This window comes from Xiphophorus hellerii, chromosome 19 (assembly GCF_003331165.1).
Source record: "Xiphophorus hellerii strain 12219 chromosome 19, Xiphophorus_hellerii-4.1, whole genome shotgun sequence".
In the NCBI taxonomy this organism is placed as follows: domain Eukaryota; kingdom Metazoa; phylum Chordata; class Actinopteri; order Cyprinodontiformes; family Poeciliidae; genus Xiphophorus; species Xiphophorus hellerii.
Genome location: NC_045690.1, coordinates 7,399,448 through 7,420,943, shown reverse-complemented (window position 1 = coordinate 7,420,943; position 21,496 = coordinate 7,399,448). Strand labels below are relative to the sequence as shown.

The 21,496-nt window shown below is 39.0% G+C and overlaps 1 protein-coding gene across 1 annotated transcript; it reads left to right on the top strand.

The window, feature by feature from the left end:
* The first annotated feature begins 8,377 nt into the window (after positions 1-8,377).
* On the top strand, positions 8,378-13,712 carry LOC116709519 (leucine-rich repeat transmembrane protein FLRT2). Its single transcript, XM_032548114.1, has 2 exons — positions 8,378-8,892; positions 9,998-13,712. The coding sequence occupies exon 2, from the start codon at positions 10,389-10,391 to the stop codon at positions 12,342-12,344; it is 1,956 nt and encodes a 651-aa protein (XP_032404005.1). The 5' UTR covers positions 8,378-8,892; positions 9,998-10,388; the 3' UTR covers positions 12,345-13,712.
* Positions 13,713-21,496: the final 7,784 nt, after the last annotated feature.

Here is a 21,496-nt window from a genome sequence, read left to right as displayed (position 1 = left end):
AAAATCCTACCAGAGAGTAAGTAGAGCTTTGGCTGCCCTTAAACATTTCTGTTTACCTGCCAGGCATGATGAATGGAGCCTTGTGAGCTATGAAATTTAAGTAAAGTGTTAGGTGGAAGAGTTGGTTAACAACCTAATAGAGCATAGCTTAATGGAAACATCTATCCACTCTTAAATTTTCTTACATATAATGAGAATAAAGTGAACAAAATCTGAAAGTTCTGCTGAAATAGGAGCTCTTATGAAACAAACACGGCCAAATAAACAACACAGCGATTATCTGTGGGAGGCGAAGCATATATCTACCAGGGAGGCTGATTAGGGAAGTGGCTGCAGGTGAGGTAAAGAGAATCAGAGCAGGTGGTGGCATTGTTATCAAGGAGGTGATCAGGGAAGCTGAAGAAAAATGCAGAATAGAAGGTAGAAGAGACAAAATCAGAAACTTAAAGAAAAGAAGTTAAGACAAAAACAAAACTCTGAAAAACAAAACATTCATGCAATTCTTTCTTGTTTGGAGGTCTTCCTCAGCAGCGGCTGCTTTTGTCTGAAATCTTTCTCCCCAGCTCAAACCACAGCCTACATTCAAGCTAAAGTGTTTCAATGAAAGGTGCTTCTACATTCATGTCTAATAATTTTTATTCAGATATTTTTCTTTTTCGGAGGATGCCCAGCAGCTGAATTTCCTCATTGTTCTGAACTTTCCACCTGTTGTAATTTTGTTCTCCTCTCTTTCAACATCTGTGGTGTGTTACTATGTGGAGACTGTTTTAAGTTCTTTGCTCCCCTGGAGGAGAACCGGGTCCAGCACCATGAGATGGTTTTTAAGCACTACTGCTCCAACCTTTCATTATATCAATCAGCAAATGAATGACTAATGAGTGATCCTTGAGCTACATTTACTTTTTGGAGATCATTTTGTTTAAAAAGACTGTTTCTCATGTTATAAACTTGAACTTGAGTCCAGCTCTGTCTAGTGATTTAAATGTTGCTGAATAATGAAGTGAAAAAGAAAGGTTGAGGAAACATTTTAGCTTCTTTTTGCAGAAATGTTGCAACAGCTATGTGTGTAGGTGTGTGTCTGCACATACAACAGAGTTCATGTTGCTGCACTTTATTAATGGAAATGAGTGTATTCTATCTTACTTAAAACATTATAAAGATAAAATAGAACTGAAAAAAAATCTTTCAAAACTGTTTCTCCCTGCTTAATTCCACAACAATGAGATTGAGATTTTTTTTATGTTATATACATTTGCTTCGTTTTGGTAGGATTGCTTTTGAAATTATATGACTTAGGTCAAACATTTCAGTGTTCTTCCACAAGAATCTTTTATGCCCATGCTTTAACTTTCTGGTCAATGTTTTGATGTTGCAGCTATTTTGCGAAGTGCACCAATCCATGCTGCGGCAAAAGACCAACACATGATTCCCAGTACAGTACTTCACAGCTGGAATAGGCAGGCTGCCCTGTCCCCCGTTTTTCTTCCAGCACCTCAGTTTCATTAGCCCACAGGACACATCTCCTGAAATCAAGGTCTTTTTTCAACTGAAAAAGAATCTAAGCTTTTATGCTGATTTTACTGTAATGGTTTATCTACTTTCTTAGTGGCACTTCAGCCCATTTTGGTACCAGATTTATTTTCACTGTGGATAATGACATTTTTAATAGCTTTGGAAAGAATCTTTACAACACCTTCTGTTTTTGTTTTATACTATTAACACTCAGACATTTTGTTCTCTGGGACATAAATCCATCTCATATCATGGACAGGAGATGGATTTATGAAGGTGTTTTTTCAGACTAAAACACCTTCTGTTTTTGTTCCATACTGTTCACACTACAACATTTTGTTGTCTGGGACATAAATCCATCTCCTATCATTCAGCAAATATAAATAATTCTGATAAATCTAACTGACCTCAAAAAACAGTCAGACTGAACGTTTGTCTTTTATTTATGTGAATGAAAATATCTGGTTTAGCTGTATGTAAAGGAGAGCAGAACGTTACTTCAAAATATTCGGTTATATTAAGGATTTGTGGCATTTTAAGGTTACTTCAGGTTCATTATTGTCCTGCTATTTCAAGTCTTACCTGGGTTTGTTACCATGGTAACTAATGATCAATGGCAAATCTATATTTACACATTCATACTCACGTGTGCAGGATAAAGTGGAGTTCAGCATGCGACTGCTGAGGATCCTGGACTCAAACCCACAACTGTGTCTGATTGCAACTATCCGCCCCACTGAACCAAAGCTTCTTGAAAACATTGTCTTCTCAATCTGTCAATGCCCTGAAAAAATAAAAATTAAAAAAAAACCTGGAATTAATGTTGGTGCATTAAGCTGTCCTTTAAATTTTTCTCTCAGATGTACGTTGGAGTCATATAGTACTCATGAATTAATGTCATCGTTTGGACTTATTTAAGCTTCAGTCAGGTCTAAACAATGTTTTCTGGCACCTGAGCTCTTCCTTTATAATCCATCTGAAGGAGAGGAAAACCATCAATCTGCTATCAGACAAAGAAGAGTATCATCCTGTCCAAACCGCCAGTATATAATGAAAGCACAAATTGGTTTTACGCCTTGAGTACAGCTGCTTTGAGCATCAGTCACTAGGCTGTTTAGAGTCGCAGTGAGAAAGAGGAAGGCAGACAGCTGGATCTGCTGATGAGTTGAGAGACCTGCAAAGAAAATTGTTGTCGACATAATAGCATTTCATTCAGAGCGAGGTGATAGCATAATGCAAAAATGTAATCAAAAACAGTTTTTCTACCTTCATTCATTCATTCATTCAGATCAAACAATTTTAGCTGAATAGCTATTCCTGTAGCCTATTCTTCATCATCATAAATACTTTAATTTTTGGATTCTGGCCTGGGATTTTCAGCGTGTTCATCAAGCAACATAAAGTAACATAAAGACCATGCAGAAAACACCTGTAGAGATGTGAACCTGATGATAAAAATGCAAAAAATAAAAATTACCCCTACACATTTCATCTAAAACACAAAGAAAAGCTCTCTTTAGCTGAGAGCAACCTTCACTATGTCTCTGCAGGAAGCTGCTTTGATGCCTGCTGACGATGGAGACATGATGCAAACCATGATCTGCCCGGGAGCTGATGGAGACCAGATCTAACCAAGAATTTATGCTGGAGTGTAAAACATGATGAAATCTGATTTAAATTCACAAAGGAGCGACGTGTGAAGTGACGAACCTTCAGCAGGCTTTGACTTTGTGTATTCCTGCGCAGATAAAAACCCACATGAAGACATGGCAGTAAACACCATTCACAGAAACAGACAAATGTACTCTTGAGCAGACGCTTCTCAAGCAAAGCTCCAACTTAATCATGAGAGTTCATATATACTTTACGTTCCTGGAACCGAATCTATTCAAATGATCGCTGGTTGTTATAAAAATTCCTGTGTAAAGAAATAATTCAACAGCTTCTGGTATGAAGCAGTCTTGCCCAACATGAGCATTAAGTGGACAATATTTCAGCAGTTGAAGCACAATCAAGCCGATAAGTTTTCACACCGACAGATAGGATTTTCTTAGGCAGGACTCCCTCAAGTCCAGTCCCTGAAAGCAAGTACCATGAAACTTTTGGAAGGCACAGTTTGAGGGAAAACCTTTATCCTCACCCTTAATATCCTCTCCTCTTAGAAACAGTAAGGCAAATAGTAAAAATAAGTAATCGTAACTGAAAACTTCAGTTAAATATAAATTTAATTCTCTGGAGATTTTTCTTTTTTTTTGATGGGACATTTGAGATCATTCAGAAAATATAACAAACCAACATACTGGGATTTAGTTCTGATTGATTGCATATAGATTCCAACTTTTCATGAGACAAATTATCATGGTTCTGGTTCCTCCCCTTTTCTGAATCAAAAGCATAATGTGCATCAAACAATTAAAACATATTTGATTGATATGTAGCCAAGAAATTAAAATTTCTCGCTCATCAGATTAGAGAAAATTCTGACAAGATTTTGCACTCTCCTCTCCCCGGTTCATGTAAAATTTCACACAGTTCTCTGTGTTTTCTCCATCCAATCATTTCTGGAGCGCTCGTCTGGCTTTTCATGTTAATCACCAACTTTAAGTTTCATTTAAACTGATTCCATAAACACTTACATACAGAAGCATTTCTTGACAACATTCCAGACATCCCCTATTGGAGAGCAGAAATACCTTTGGGACTTTGCACAATGCTTATTTATCAAAAATTTACCTGTATTCTTTTTTTTTTTCAATGAACGTTTAATGCTAAATAATCCCCTCAAACTATCAGGGCTGATATCACAAACAGATCGTCTGTGTCCTCCCTGAAGTCAAACCACCCAAACAGATGGAAGACTGGGAGCGTTTTTTCCTGCTTAATAATCCAGCCCTGACTGAGCTTTCCTCTCAGCACAGAAACTTGACTCTCACTGAAGCTCATGTCACAGCAGCCTCACCTGAAGTCCTGACAGAAACCTCTTTGTTGTCGTCTCAGTTGCTCTCTGTCTGTCTGAGCTCTGCTCCTTCATGGAAAGCAGAAGATGTGGAGCAAAGACTGAGGCACGGTGCCAGAGTCTGGGCTCCAAAGGACGTCTGCAGAAATACTTTGGAAGCATTCACTCAGAACAGGTCGACTGTGTTTCAGTGGGTATTAAAGTCTCATCCAGAGCTTCAGGCAAAGTTTTAGGTAAGATTCAAATCAGCTGAAAGCATTTATACTGGGAAATCAAAAGACTGATTGTCAGAGTGCTGTTTTATGAAAGTATCCAAGAGTGTATTTAGAAAATTTAACCAACAACATAAATTATATTTATTGATGTGACTTTATGGATTGTAGTTGTCGTATTTCTGGGTTGCTCAATATCAGAGTAAGCCTTGGGGAAAATAAGAGAAACATGCAGAGAGACCAATTCCTAAATACTTGATTACACAACTAAAACAAACAGTTCCAAATGCATCCTAAAACAAGTCAAAATAAAAATGACAAAATATTTCCAAAAAGAATCTTCCACCAGGAACACTGGAGCTGGTTGCTGACCAGATTTATTTTGTTTTGTGTGTTTTTTTTAAGGTTTTGCAAGTTTTTTGTTTTTTTTTATCTCCCTACCTCCTGCTTTTCTCCCTGCATTTGTGTCCTGCTCTGCACCTCCACATAAAAAATGCAAAATGTGTGAGACCGAACTTCTGTTGAGCTTTAGAACCCGTCTCAGTGTGATCAGCTGTTACTGCCTCTCCACAGTGATAAATAATCTCTGCTTCTCCAAACTGAGGCCATTCAAACAGATTTTTTATCTTAAGCTGGACCCTTTTTGTAGTAGAGATTCAACTGAAGACAGGCCATCTGATAAGGATGGGATTTCTTTTAGAGGCATATCCTGCTAGAGGGAGACACTGGGGTGACCCAGACATCTCTGGAGAACTGTCTGTCAATTATAACCTCTGCATTCCCTTAAGTTCTTCAAAAATAGCCTGCAGGATATGTTACCTCTATGTCCAAACCTCAAAAAAGAAGTTAATGCTGGCTGGCTTTAGTCACAGACAGACGGGTGATTTAAGTAATGATAGATGGATGTACATTATTCATGGATGAATAGATGGATGGGTATCATGGTCCACAAACCATCTGAGTTTGGATTCAACTTATTTAAAGCTCATTATGTCATAAAATTTCCTCTGTACCTAAGAATTTAATCAAAACTAACTTGACTACTTGTCTATTTCTGCACATTTACCCAAAAACATTTCAGGATTCCCATTCTGTCCGCATTCTGTCCGGTAAATTTAGATCCGTGTAATCTGGTCACAGATCCAGGTAATCCATTACACTTCAAGCCAGTACAGTTAATCTGACTATTGGAGCAGCCTTGCAGGTTCCTGCAGTGTTAAGCCACAGCATCCAGATTACAGTGACGTAGCAAAAACATTGTCATGTTGGACACAGGCTCTTTGCACAATGATGAGCTGCCGGTGGATTAAGTCTGAATTTTAATTTCATAGATTGGAGCATTGAGACGCAGTAGCAGCTGTCATATTTGGCAGATGGAGTAAAACCCTCCGAGTTGAGAACAGATGATCTAAATCAGCCACAGACTGTGTTTGTGACAGTGGTGCTTTGGGCCCAGTTCAGTCTGCTGCTCTCCTTTAAGTTTTGTTTTTCGTTTAATACAGCACTTTGTTGGAAATTTGTTGACAGGAATGCATCCTCCTACAAGCAGCCGCTCTTCTTACAAACAACAACAACATAAAAAGGCACTCGACACAAAAAACATGTCTCCAAAGTTCAACAGGAAGCTTCATCTCCTGCAGGAGATGCTGCCTCAGACTCCTACAAGAATTAGGAGTCTGATTCTTGTAGGAACAGACTCCTAATCCCTCAGTTTTTCTGAGGACTTCAAAAAAGCTGAGTAATTTTTTTTTCCCGTTTCTAAAAGAAATAATTATTAAAGGAAAGATTGCTGAAAGCAAAAATTAAGATTCCTTCCATGTCAATGCTGAGTGTTGATGTTAAACTGCAAATACATATTCAATAAGATAGAAAAAACATATCTTTTTCAATTAAAAAGTAATAAATCTCATATAGGGAATACTGAAAACTGAACTCAAGGCAATGCATCAGCAGAAGATGTTCCCTGAAGAAGAAAATCTGATAAACAGGTGCATCTCAGTAAATTAGAGTCTTAGAGAAGTTTTTTTTTTTTAGGGATTCAATATACAACTGAAACTCGCATAATAAACTGTAATTGCATTGTTTTATGAGATTGAATGTTTGAAATTGACATTAAATCTTTAGATATGATTGGAATTTAGCAAATAGATACTTCTGAAAATTAATGTTAGTACATTGAGACAGCAATAGTTGTGAATTGGTGTTAAATATTCAATAAATTAGAATATATGTCTCAGTGAGTATGCTTCTCAGATTAAAAGTACCTAGTTTTGAAAATAAAAACCTATAAGCAGGTACTAATGCAGTTAATTAAGCCCACTTTTGAGTGTTTTTCCTTCATTTATTGCTCTCATTTAATATTCCAACTTCACTTAGTGATAAAGTTCCTAAAACAATGACTTTTCAGTTATATTCTAATATATTGAATGGGTCTGAAAATAAACTGAACTGAAACTGAAGTGAGCATCTCCAAAAAGCTTATCAGAAGAGGCAAACACTAAGTGTCAACAGCATCAGATTTCATCGTCCTTCAAATTGTGGGAACTTCTCAGAAACTTGGATGTCTCCTGTCCCTTTCTCCAGATTCTGGGACTTTGATTTCCAAGTCAAATGCAAAGTGACCTTTGACCTTTGATGGGACTTTGGGGTCTCTGTTGGATGGATAGATGTTGTGGTGGCTGATGCACTGGTCTCAGCTGCAGTAGATGCCTTGTGAATCTCCCTCACATTCTATAACTGGCTTTGCTTCACAATCCTCCCAAGGCGGCAATTATCCCTGTTGCTTGAGCACCTTTTTCAACCACACATTTCCTTCCACTCAACTTCACATTAATATGCTTGGATACAGCGCTCGCTCTGAACAGCCATCGTGTTTAGTGATGATGTTTTGCGGCTTATGACACACTTTTGGGTTGTATCAAATAACGTTCTGCCAGCCATTTGACAAGTCAGCAGTCCTTTCCATATTTATAAAAAATAAATCTGTTTTCTTTTGGTGCAATGAAACATTGCAATAATGAACAGTAAATTTAAGGCAATAATTATAAAAATGTAATATGTGAGCTTAAATCTTTTAATTATAAAAACAAATTCACTTTACACTAAAAGTCAGTTTATCCCAACTCATCTTCCATTCAATAATTAGCAAGGTTACCTAAAAGCCCACCTATAATTGGAACTTAATTACTAAGTCATTCTGTTAATTGTGATAGTTTTCCACTTAAAATTAATGGAAACATGATTTTTAAAATATTAAAATTTATTGTATATAAATTATTACATGAAAACCCCATTGAAAACCTCATGGTTATTTCACCAAATATTGATTTCTGAACTCTTCTTGAGTTAAAACATTACTATTGTTGTTTATAAATGATTATGAACTTGTTTTCTTTGCATTATTTCACGTCTGAAAGATCTGCATTTTTTTCGTTATTTTGACCGTTTCTCATTTTCTGGAAATAAATACTAAATTTTTGCTTGGAATTTCAGACATATCGTTAGTAGTAAAATAACAATGTTCATTTTACTCAAATATATACCTATAAAAAGTAAAATAAAAAAGCTGATCATTTTTAGTGGACTCTTAATTTTTTTTTCTCCATATTATATGTTTAAAAGCCCACATAGAGGAGGAGGTAGGAAAGAAGAAGGGAGGGGGATATGGAATGAGGATGGAGAGACATGAGCAGAGAGAGACGGAGACGGAGTGTAGCAGAGGGAGGGAGAACACCGACTCGGTTATTTACGGACCCCTAACAGAAGGAACCAGGACCAGAACCGAACAAGGCAGCCTCAAACAGTTAACGCCGATCATGGACTTCCAATCCCGGGGAGCGAGCGGTGGAGTGGCGGTCAGACTGGAAGCTGCTGACTTTGGTCCCCTCCCGGGTTTGTGGCCCCCTCTCGTCCTCTGAAGCCGGCGGAGGAACTTCACCGGAAGCCCCGGAGAGGCGCAGCCGGACACAGGCTCAATAGACTCGGTGCATGAGAATCTTAAAGGAAGGTCCTGTGCTATAAAAGTCCATGCGTCCCTCGGAGTTTGTTTTTGGGTCATAACCATGCACACTCAGCGCGATGTCATTTACTTAAACTGCAGCGGAGCGCAGCGGGAAGGATGCGGAGTTTATCCTCGCTGTGTGCGCAGCACTGTGCGTGGAGCCAAGCGGAGCGAGTCGGCGTGAACAGGGGAGACTTTCTACTTTCCTGAAGGTGAGAAAATTCAGGATTGGGAAGCCTTTTGAATTTATTAGACAAAAAACTTTGTTCTCTGAAAAAAATACCTCTTTATAGGGCTTAAAATTTATCTGTTTAATCAAAAAGGATTTATAATTTTCCTCTGATAGTAACAGTTTTCCTGTACAATAAAGTCCGAACTTCCTTCTCCAAACTGCATCAACGAGCTTGGATTATCATTTTTCAAGTCTGATGCTGAAAACCACGCTTAATAATCGCGGTCATCATAATCAGCCTCAGCTTGATGGCTTATTTGCCCCCCCAACACCCCAAGTCGAGAACATTACATAACTATTGAGCTGCCTTGGCCAGAAATCAATGCAATCTGTCAACAGGCTGCTGCCGTTTCATCACTTCTCACTGTCCGACTAACAAACACAAAGAATGCATCCCAATCACGCTGTCATCAGAGCTCCAGCAGGAGGTTTTAGTGATGAGTTTTCTTGATTTTTGACAATTATAACAGATTGTTCCCCCTCCTGCTGAACCCAGTGATGAAGAAACTATCCACACTTTGTTTAAATGCTCTGACCTTGTAGTCACAGCAGTACCTTTCCTCTCTGTGAGAGGCCCACATCGATCTTAGTTGTGTCCCTCTGCAAGGAATTTGTTTCATCTTATCTGTGCTGACAGGCTGCGTTCATCACCTTCCTACAGTCCTCCTCTCCTCCGGCACCACCAGACTTAATGAATCAGACACGGGGAAGAATACAAAGTCTCGCTGAGAAAAAAATGCAGAGCAGGAATTTGACTTTGGAGCAAGCAGGCTGCTCTTATCTTGAGGTTGAACTCAGTAGAGGAATGCTGCTCTGTGCAGTATTTCTGCTGGTTAGTTGTTTTTGGCGTATATTTTGCTTCACTGTCAACTTGTGAAGCAGAGAAACTCCTTTTCATGCATTCTCTCTATATCCATTTAAATATTGTGCTACACCTATGCGTCTGAATAAATATATATTTATTATCTGTATGCTCTCTTGCTCCAATTTACAGTAACTTAATGCAGTTTGGTAGAATAAAAGCTTTTTTTTTGACAAGCAGAAATTAAACCTAATTTTTTTTGTAAATTGTGTTTCTGCTGCAGGTTTGCGTGTGAAGCCACAATGGTGCTTTGTTGAGGAACTGTCATCAGGTCATGACGTGATGATCCCCAGGAATGCATGCGACTTCATCAATCCTCAGCACCACGCTCTGAATTCTGTTTTGTGAGCCGATGAAAAAAATGTGATGGACTTTATGAACCAGTTCAGAAATGGGTGGGTGTGGGTGAAGGAATAACATCCATTAGTGTATTCCCATTTTTTGGGGGAACCTCAGGACAACCAATTACTGAGGAATTGCTGAGGACTTTTTGCAGCACCAGGATGGACACAGTACATAGATCTTATGATTCCTCAGCTGGAATTTCTGGTTCTTATTATTTCATTAAATCATATAGTTACTTTCTCTGATGTTGCTGTATTGATTCATATGAAATGGAGATACTGTGGCGTTTATGGAGTAAGGACTGGACCTCCTTAGTAAGACCATGGATTCCTATACTGTTAGGCCTTCATCTCCAGTTTTCACGAGCCTCTAACTGTCCCGAAGAGTGCCGCTGTGACCGGACCTTTGTTTACTGCAACGAGCGGAGCTTGACCTCAGTGCCTCTGGGAATCGGTGAGGGCTACAAGACCATTTACCTACACAATAATCAGATCAATAATGCCGGCTTTCCGCTGGAGCTACACCATGTGGCCTCTGTGGAAACTGTGTATCTCTATGGTAACCAGCTTGACGAGTTTCCAGTTAACCTGCCAAAAAATGTAAGAGTTCTCCATCTGCAGGAGAACAACATTCAGACCATCTCTCGGGCAGCTCTGGCTCAGCTTCTTCGACTGGAGGAGCTGCATTTGGACGATAACTCCATTTCTACTGTTGGAGTGGAAGAAGGGGCATTTAGGGAAGCCTTGAGCCTAAAGATGCTCTTCTTGACCAAAAACCACCTGAGCAGTGTGCCTATTGGTCTCCCAGATGACCTGAAAGAGCTAAGGTTGGATGAGAATCGGATTGCGGTCATTGCAGAGGAAGCATTTCAGAATGTCACCCGGCTGGAACGCCTGCTGTTAGATGGGAACTTGCTAACAGATGAAGGGATCTCACCTGGGACTTTTCAAGACCTGGTCATCCTGAGAGACCTGTCTCTAGCACGAAACTCATTAACTTACCCTCCCCCGCTCCTTCCTGGGGAGATGCTTGTTAAGTTAAACTTTCAGGAAAATCAGATAACCAAGATCCCTGTGAAAGCTTTGGCAGATCTGCACAGGCTAGAGAAGTTAGATCTTTCTAATAACCAGTTGCAGTCACTGGTGACGGGAGTCTTTGATGGGCTTGGGAGTCTCAGGCAGCTCACTGTCCGGAACAACCCGTGGCTCTGTGATTGCGGCATGCATTGGGTGGTGTCATGGCTCAAATCTCTTCCTGCATCGTTGAATGTGCGTGGGTTCATGTGCCATAAACCTGAAAAGTTCCGAGGTATGGTGATCAGAGAGCTGAGCGCTGACCTGGTTCACTGCACAGAGCCTGCTTCTACATTTGGCACTGCTATGAACTCAACCATTTCCATTTCAACAGACTTCCCTTTGGTTACTCGACATGTTTCCTCCTCAAAACGGCCCCTAACCACACTGCCCACCCTCTACACCATCTACACAACCAGGGAGGATGGACTGCGGACTAAGCAGCCTCTACAGGTTACTTTCACAATCTTAAATGGGTCGGATATCCATGTACGCTGGTTGGCTTCTTTTCCAGTCACTGCCTACAAGGTGACCTGGGCCAGGATGGAGCCCAGTCTGACCGGAGACACGGTCAGAGAGAGGATAGTGGGTGGGGATCATCGAGGGATCCGACTGACTAATCTTGAACCCAAGTCCACGTATCGGATCTGCGTTATTCCCTTGGATGCTTTCAATAATTACAGGCCCAAGGATGACACTCTGTGCACCGAGGCTGTGACAACTGCAGCCTTTTTCAGCCCAGATAACAACAACAGAAGACGCTTTGGGCCCGAGCAGGCAACACAGCCAGAGTCTGGCTCGCCACTCCTTCTGGCTGGGCTCATCGGTGGGGCTGTGATTGTGGTGCTGGTGGTCCTGCTCAGTATCTTCTGCTGGCACATGCACAAGAAGAGTCGCTCAGAGTGGAAGTACAACCGGGGACGTAGAAAAGACGATTATTGTGAGGCTGGCACCAAAAAAGATAATTCCCTCCTGGAAATGACTGAAACAGGCTTCCAGATAGTGTCGCTCAACAATGAGCAGCTCCTCAAGGGAGATTTCCGCATTCAGCCAATCTACAGCCCTAATGGAGGAGTCAGCTTCAGAGACTGCCCCCCAGTGACCACCACCACAATGTACTGCAAGAATAACGTTCAGGATCACGATTCATGATGGTTCTAGAAAACCATCAGGAGTTTCCTAAAACTGTTCGGACATTTTTGAACTCTGTAAAGTTAAAATGATTTAAAAGTTGTCTTCAAAATTGTAATTTATACAACTGACTTGACCATCTCTTTTACATAACATTGTTGGATTTATAGGTTGTTGTTTTTTGGAGTAGTGATGTTGCAGTTCTGTGCACAAACACATATAAAGAAACTTTTTTTTTCTTAAGAATTGAGGATGACTTGTTTTACTGCTATTGTGTAAGGTTTTTGCTGATGATTTTTATAAGGAATCTTGATAGACATGAGGATAACAGATTTTCACCACTAGAGGGTGTAGTTTTCCTGCTATGAGCTGTGTGGTTGCCGCTGAAGTCAGGTGAGAGTATTAGATTCTCCAAGAAGTGTTGGACCATATGCAAACCATTTTCTCTCTGCTTTAGAAAGAAATTTAAAGGTCACACTCATTAAACACTCAGAAAGTGGCAGGCTGCAGAGCTTTCACCTGCGTCTCCAGTTTAATACATCATCACAGCAAAGTGGGTCTTGTTATCAGCACCTGCTGTGATTGGTGTTGGTGTCACAAAGCGAACTGCAAAGAAGCACAACCTCTGAATGTTAAACTCCTTAAAACAAAAGTATTTTCTTTGAGTTTAATATTGACCATTTTTCAGCAGATGAATTTATTAATGTGCCTTGAAGTTATCAGCTTAAAATGTGTTTAACATCCATGTTTTTGCACAAGATGTATCCTTGTATATACAATTTAATGGAATATTGTGAATAATACTTTTGCTTCTCTTTATTTATTTATCTTGTGACACATTTAATTAAAACGTATCTCCAAATGGGAATTTATTCCAGACTCTGGATTAGCAGGAGTAACAACATTTGATGGTATGTAATGTGGGTTAGCACAGGGTCCTGAATTACAAAGAGTTGAATACACAGAAATAAAATGCAGCAGTGAAACTCTGAGACACATAAACAGTACCACAGTACCTATGGTGTATGAGCACATATATGTAGTAATTTTAAATTTGGATGAGGAGTTCATTAAGACAACCTTTGACAAGTTGAACAGTTCACATACTTCAAAGGTGTTAAGGTGGGGTCTTTGTAAGATGAAGCATTCTTAAAAGGGCAGATGAATGAAAGAAATTTTCAACTATTTTTCAATTACTGGGATTGAATTTAGAAAGAACAGAATCCCATTGATGGTGAGATTCTGTTTCTAACAAATGAGTCTAAGCATCTCAGTTTAGCAAGGTCGGAACAAGAGACAGGTAGATCTGGTCCATCCAAATTCAAACCCTCTCCTATGGTAATGAGATATGGATCATGGCTGAAAGTAAAAGATTTTGAATAAAAGTGACTTAAATGACTTTCTTATAGGCCATTGAGGCTCTGTTGGAAAGGCCTAGAAACCACATGAGGGACTATGTGTATCCCTTTGTGTATCCAATATTTTGGGAACTCCAAAATTGAGTCTGGAAATGTCACTGGGTAGAGAACAGCATAACACTCCTAAATTGTTTTTCCAGCATCCAGAATGAACGCTTCAAAGGCAGAAGCATCAGTTTCAATCTGTTTAATACTATTTTATCAGTCAATCCAACTGTTTCTTTATTGCACTCCACTTATTTAATATTCCTTTCCAAAAATGCCAGGTCTAGAAGGGAAACCCAAACATCCCCTCTTTTCAGAGACATCTGATTAGACATAGAGGCAACTTTATCAGATTGCCAAAGCCCTTGAACGTATTTGGTTTCAACTCCTAACGTTATCTCTAAGCCTTCATGGTCACCCAACAGAAGAATCAAATTTTATTAATTTGTATCCAAAATCGCATACTTTTAGTAATGACCACATTTAGAAGTTTGGAAGTTGGAATGACCAGTAAATCCAGAGAAGCAACTTTCAGTTCAGCTTTCTTCACCACACAGACCCAATCAGCACCTTTAAACGCCACTGTCTATTTCCTGTTCAATCCTGTCAACATCCAGATACTAAAATGTCCCAGATTGGGAGAATTTAATCTTTTTCTAGTTGAGATACAGCTATTACTATGTTTTCCATATATTTCTATTTTCCCCATTAAAAAATAATCTCAGAACCTTCAGATTTAATCATAAAGATGTTTCTTGTCACTGTGTGACTAGAGAAATTTATTCAGAAGAATAGAAAAACAATATCAATAAGTAAATGTTCATAGGCCTCTGATAAGCTTAACACGTAGGTATCTTACCTAATACTGATCAACTTCTGGAATTGTATTACTAAATCATACACATTTTGCTGTGGATATGTTACAAAGTATATTTCAAAAATCTTAAAACAACTGAAAGCATTGTAGTGTAATGTTTTTACAAAGGAGTGATGAAAAATGGGCCTCCTCTAACTGAAGCCCTCCCTTAAAAGTCACACAAACTCATGAAACCTTTTAAATGGTAGAGTGCATACACAATAGATTTCAGTACTTCACAAAAAACATGAGTGTATGTGTTAGATAAAAAATTGCACCAGGGTGCCACACAGTAGTAGAACCTCTGAGGGAAAAACTGATGAAAATATTCACAGTCTAAACAACATCAGGTCCAGCAGAAAAGCTGACTGGAATTTAACTTTTTTCTATTTGCAACCCTAAAAGTTGGAAACAGCTTTTTATTAAAAAGTCCATATTGTTATTGTGTGTTTGTCTTTAAAAGGCTTCCAGTTGTGATCAATAAGTCTTCTTTAGGTCAGCAGGGGGAATCCTGAATCCTCCCACCGGCTTAAAAAATATGATTACCTGATCAATTATTTATACAAACTGTGTTGCATTTGGTTTTAATTATCTCAGTGTGATACACAAGAGTCCACTCCAACAGAAAACACCATTGTAATTGAAGGATTGTTAAGGGCTAGTGCCAATCTGCAGCGGCCATTAGCGAGAAGCGGGGCACACCCTGGACAGGTTGCCAGACCATCACAGGGCAATACAGAGACATTTTAAAAGACCAAACAAATTCCCACAACAAAAGGTATTCACAGACCTTGGTTTATTTACCCTTTCTATTGATTTTACATACCAATCATGATCAGCAAAATTTGTCTTATTTAACAAAACAAATGACAAAAAGCCTTTTAATGACAAAGATTTCATTTCTATAAAATATTGAAAATTAAATAAAAATAGGAAAGATAAAGTACGTGATTGCATTAATATTCACCTCCTTTAGAGTGAATGACCTAATTCAACAGAGGTCCAGCCAACTGGTACTAGGAGTCTCACAATGAGTGGAAAAGAAATCACCTGAGTCCAGTGAGTGTTTATCCAGTGACTGTACTATAAAAACACCTGGTTTTGTTAGGTCCATTCACTGGCTGATCTGTAAAATTGCAAATTACACTCCAAGAAAATCAAAGAAAAGTTGAAAACTTTAAGGCACTGAAGATCCCCTTAGAGGTATGGCGAGAATATGTTACATACATAAATCTATCTAGATCAAGAAGGCCTCACAAATGAGTGACAGTGCAAAAAGGAGACTATGGAGAGAGGACACCAGGAAGCCTCTGTCTATACTGAAGGAGCTACAAGTTTCAGCAATTGAGATGGGAGAGACTCTGCATTCAACAACTGATGCCCAAGTTCTTCACCAGTAAAAGCTTTATGGCAGAGTGGTTATGAGAAAGTCACTGTTGAAGAAGACTTATATCGAGGCTCAACTGGCGAGTCCTTGGTCAAGTGGGAGAAAGTTCTTTGGTATGATGAGTCCCAAATTGAGCTTTTTGGCCCTCAGGATACCAAACATTGCACATGACCACAAACACACCACCCTCACTGTGTTTTGGAGATGCTTCTTAGCATTAAGCCCTGGAAGACTTGTAAAGGTAGAAGATAAACTACAGATCGAGCCTGTTCACAGCCAATTTCCATGCAACCTAACAGAGCTTGACGACTTAGTAAAGCTGCATGTTCATAGGCTTCATGCTGCGATTGCAGCCACAGGTGCATAAACTAAATATTAACTTAAAGGGAATGAATACATATGCAATCACTCATTTTATGTTTTATATTTTTGTCATTATATTGTAGAAACCAGTTGACACTTTGACATTAAAAGGGTTTTTTTTCCCAAAAAAGACCAATTTTGTTGATCGTGATTGATTTGCAAAAGCAATAGAAAGTGTAAAACCTACCTGGGGGTTGGTACTTTTTATAGGCATTATATATGCCTATTATACTTACTTTGTTAGACGACCGAACATACCAATAAACTGTTAAACGGCTGTGATTATGGGAATCAATGACAATTCTCAATGCATTAGAAAAGAAAATCGCTGTTGAAAATGAAGGTAACACAGATATTCAACTGTCAGTACGTGCAAACCGACGGTTCTGAAGACTGCCAGATCCAATTCACAGCTCTGGTTATCTTAGAAAGGTACACCGGAGCAGAAGTCAGGAAACTAATATGATATCCTACTCTGCACAGTAACAGAAAATAAAGAAAAAAACATATTCTCTGAAAGTAAGAACATGGGAGCAGATCCACCCAATTCTGAGACTGGAAAAAACATACTGAAGAAGATAAATCACTTAACACCAATGCTTTTATCATTCAAGAGTTCGCCACAACCACCTGCCATTATGAGAACTGATGTAGACTAACATGGCAGACAACTAAGGACAAAGTTACAAAATTAAAAAGCTGATCTGCACGAACTGTGAAAAAGCTTTAGATCTGCTGGTTTAAGACACTGACTGCTCTTTATTAATGCACAGCAGTACAAATGAGCTGCCTGCTAATTATCGGAACTCAATGAGGCTGGTTAAGGCAAATATAAGGCAGTGCTGACCATGAAGGACCAGAAAACAGTTATTCCATCAAACTACCAGAGCAGACGTTTGTGTTGTTCTGTGAAGAAGTATTTTTGCCACAAATGTATGAGATCATCAGCCTTTTATATCTGACAAAGATAACATAAGAATCTTTCTTGATTCATGGAAATAACCAACTTTTGTAAAAAGAATCACAAATTAACTGCAATTAATTCCAGTTAGAATATATTTCACAAGTTACAACTAAAATCAATAACTTAGAACGTGTTTGAGAGCATGGAGAAGATCAAAAGATCTCAAAATGCCTGAATGAAAGGAATTAAAGAAAAGATGAGAAATAAAGTCACTAACATTGTCCATTATGAGAGGGATACAACACAATCAAAGGCTGCAGAACACCAGCAAACCACAGAAACAGCCGTTATCCACAAACAGAGACAACATAAAACAGTAATGAACCTTTAAATTAGCAGCTAGGCTAGTAAAACTACTCCAAGAGTACATTAACAACTCATACAGCCAGTCTCAAAACAACCAATATGATTAAAGCACCATAGGCTTCACTTTCCCTCATTCAGGTTGGTGTTTGCGAATAAATATTTAGCTTGATGATTAGATATTTAGTTTTAAACATAACATTGTTGAATAATATTGTGAAAATATGACGTTGAAAAAGTATCCCCCATTTTTTTCCTCTTAGGACACGCTAAATAACCCAACTTATTGCTGGCATCCTCAGAGAATGGCTTAATTTTGACATATTGATTGGATTTAATATGTTTTGAAAGGACACAGGAAAACATTGTCACAGGCATAATTGTGAATGAATGTCAACATTCAGACACATAATGCCTTATAACAGTACCAGCCACTGATGTAGTTGGATTGGGATCACATTCATGGCTTCCATGAAGCCAGGTGCTCATTTTCTGCTGTTGGCCAGGATGTTAGAGGTACAATGTCACAGTTTCCCAATAGTAGAGCCAATTAAGGCAACCTGACACATTCTGAGGCTTAAAGTTGCCCAAAACAAACCATACAAAAAAAGAAAATCACCATATTGTGTGGCTATTACAAAACCATGTGACATGTGTGCCTTTGCTCTGAAAGGAGGTGATCTTTCCAGGTACCAGTTCCATCCCAATTCCCATTCTGAAGCTGCACTATGGATTCACCTTTCATACAGCCTGTAATTACCACCAGAGCAGAAACAGCTGCAATGGGAGTGGTGCTAATTGTGCAGTATTTAATTATATTCTATAACATTCAGTGTTGTATTAACACCAGAGATGATTATATAAATATCAATCAGTCCTTAGGCAAATATTTTTTTTACATTAAGGATGTTTGATCTGTTTTAAAGAAAAATTAATAATCCAGCAGTAGTCAAACCAAATGTCACCATTCAGTATGTGTATAACTTTTTCATATTTCATAATCTTCAGGATCGTGGTCTTACTGAGAAAACTTTCCATACAACCAGATAAAGATAAAAGCATCCCAACAAGACCTTGACACCCTGAATATATTCATGGTTTTATTGATTTAAAAAAAGCTCACAGAGCAACTTAATAATTTCTGCTCAAATTCCAGTGACTAACATTTTATTGTAGGGTAATCCAGCCAACATTAGAAATGCCAAATGCAGTTGCATGGTTGGATCGATTCTCTTCTCCTAAGGGATTGATTCAGTCTGCGTAGATTTTATTTTTGTGGTTTTAAACAAATAGAAGTGCCTTTATCTCTCCATTACACGGTGGGCAGATTAAAGGGCTCTGATTCCCAGGAATGTTTGTTTTCGATTGCTCCTGGTCATTACTGTGGTCAGCTTGCATTAAATTGCATTAAAGACCCACAAACAGCCTCCAGTCTCATTTCACACACACACAAATGTATTGATCTGTGGAAGTCCAGTGGATTATGAAAAATGGGCACCAAACTAAACGACACTTCACCTGAGATAGACTGCCTCTCTCTGTGGCTCGGTTAGAGAGGTGAAAATGCGTGCACAGGGAAATCAGCATTAAAATGTCACCCTAGCCCCATCCCTGTATCTTTTTGCATTGATTTACTGTTAAGGCAAAGATATAAAGGAATAATTCATGCTGGAAATGATTAATAGATCACAGAGCAGGGGGTTATTTGGTTGTATTACAGTTTACTTTGTGGCAAACAGGGCAATCGTTTCATCAAACTTGGAGAAAATGTTTGCACTCCAGTAGTGTTGTGTATAATCCCTCATTTGCAATGCAGCAACATTATTTATTCATTTCAACTGAACCTCCAGAACAGTGAGAATGAATTAACACATAAGCACTACATTCTGTCAATATGAATATATTTAAGTACATATTTCTTACTTATAACATGAGTTGTTAGAAAGTGGAGATCAAGTCATTCAATCAGTGAAATTTAAAATACTGTTCATAAAACCATAAACATGAAGAAACTGTTTAGTTTTAGCCTATTCTCCATTTTTGTTGTCTAAAGCTCAGTTCATCCTGTATGCTTTTACATATCATGTTGAGTTTGAAACGGGGCCTCTCTGATTCACACAATGTTTCACAATCTCAGCAGCATATTGATCCTCTACAGTGCATTAAACACAGTGTACCTTAGAGCTGTTTCATCACCGATAAAAAGGAAAAGATTCTTATTTAGCACTGAACCAATATCATGCAACTTTTTCTGCCTTGCATTTAAAAAAGGATCTCATCTGGCAGTGTTGCAACTCCTCTGGTGTCAAACTAGTGGTTTTATTACACCAAGGTCAGAATCACAGGTCATCTGACCTGTGAACTGACAGCAATAAACCACAGAGGAGTCAAACAAGGGGCAAAGCCCTTAAAAGGATGGGATCATGGATTATTCAAAGCCCCCCAAGAATTATGATGACATCTCTGAGGAGGGGCTTTGAATTAGTCGCTGAATGGAGTGGCGTGGAGTTTTTCCCACAAACCAAAAAGAAACATGTTCAGTGAACTGGTTGCTCCAAAATTGCCATTTGGTAGAACTATGTGTGCATTGTTTTCTATTCTGTGTTGCCCTGCGATGGACTGGCAACATGTCCAAGGTGTACCCCGTCTCTCATCAATGGACGCTGGAGACAGATACCAGTCCCAATGAGCCTGCTAAGAGTAGATGAGTGTAAAAACAGATGGATGGCTTTTAATAAGCCTTACTATAGCAGTATTTTATGTTACTAATTGTAATATCTTAAAGGATATTTGAAAATCTAGACTGAAGACAGCTGTTTGTTAAAAACCAGTAAAGATGGAGACCCAGTATGTATGCGTTTAGTGGCATTCATATCAAAGGTAAGGAACAATACGCCATGTGGAAATTACAGTAAAAAGTATTTCTTAAAGAGAAAAGCAGGCCTCTAAAAATGTTTATGCTTTACTCCATCGCTATGTCAAAATAGACTTACATTTTTGTAAGTGTGTCATTTCCATGGAGCACCGCTGGTCCTATATGTCTCCCATTTAAATATAGGGACATTACCATGAGAACGGTTTGACTGAAGCACTGAATAAATGTTGACTGACAGACACATGTGGTGGGAGGGTGACTGCTGATGAAAGGCGCTGGAGAAACTGCATGTTCGGAATCACAAAACTCAGGTGGTTTTATTCTTGTCTAGGCACTTAACCCTCTGCTAATAACAAACTGACAGGTGAAACTCAGATGTGCGTCTGGATATACTCACTGAATCCGCACACGTCAAGGCTGACGGGCCCTGTGAGCACCCATTGATTCCCAATACAGCAAACCCGCCTCTTGGGTTCACCCTCATATCCAGAAAGACAGCCTTGATAGATCCGTGGCATATTTTCTGATTCATTAGATGAGCATTTGGCATTAACCTCACCCTGGGAGAGGATTCCTGCAGCAGCTTTGATGTTAATCCATTCAGCCGCCTCACTCAGGCTCAGCAACACGCTGACACTGATGAAGAAATGATGAAACACTGATGCCTAGGAAAGATCCCTACTATTTAGCCTATTGACAAGCAGACGAGACACCCATCGGCTTTTCACAGCCATCATATGACATTTAGAATCCTGATTATTGCTAATTGGTTTCCTATAAATCCTTGTTTTCTTGCTGAGGGTAACCTTTATAAGTACATGAACATTCTGTAGCATTGGAAGGTTAGGGCCATCATACGCTCCAAACTTTTCAGAGGTCTGACAAAGTCAAACCCTGACTGACTGATATAGAAGGGTTTAAAGTGCTTAAAGACAAAATGAAACTAACTAAAGCAACTAGTTCCCTTAATTTGAGTTTCTGTACCATAAATGAAGATTTACTACACTGCTTTCCAGCTCAAT

Bases quoted from the DNA above. Each gene is read 5' to 3' on its own strand.
- LOC116709519 (XM_032548114.1), top strand. From the start codon at position 10,389: ATGGAGATACTGTGGCGTTTATGGAGTAAGGACTGGACCTCCTTAGTA.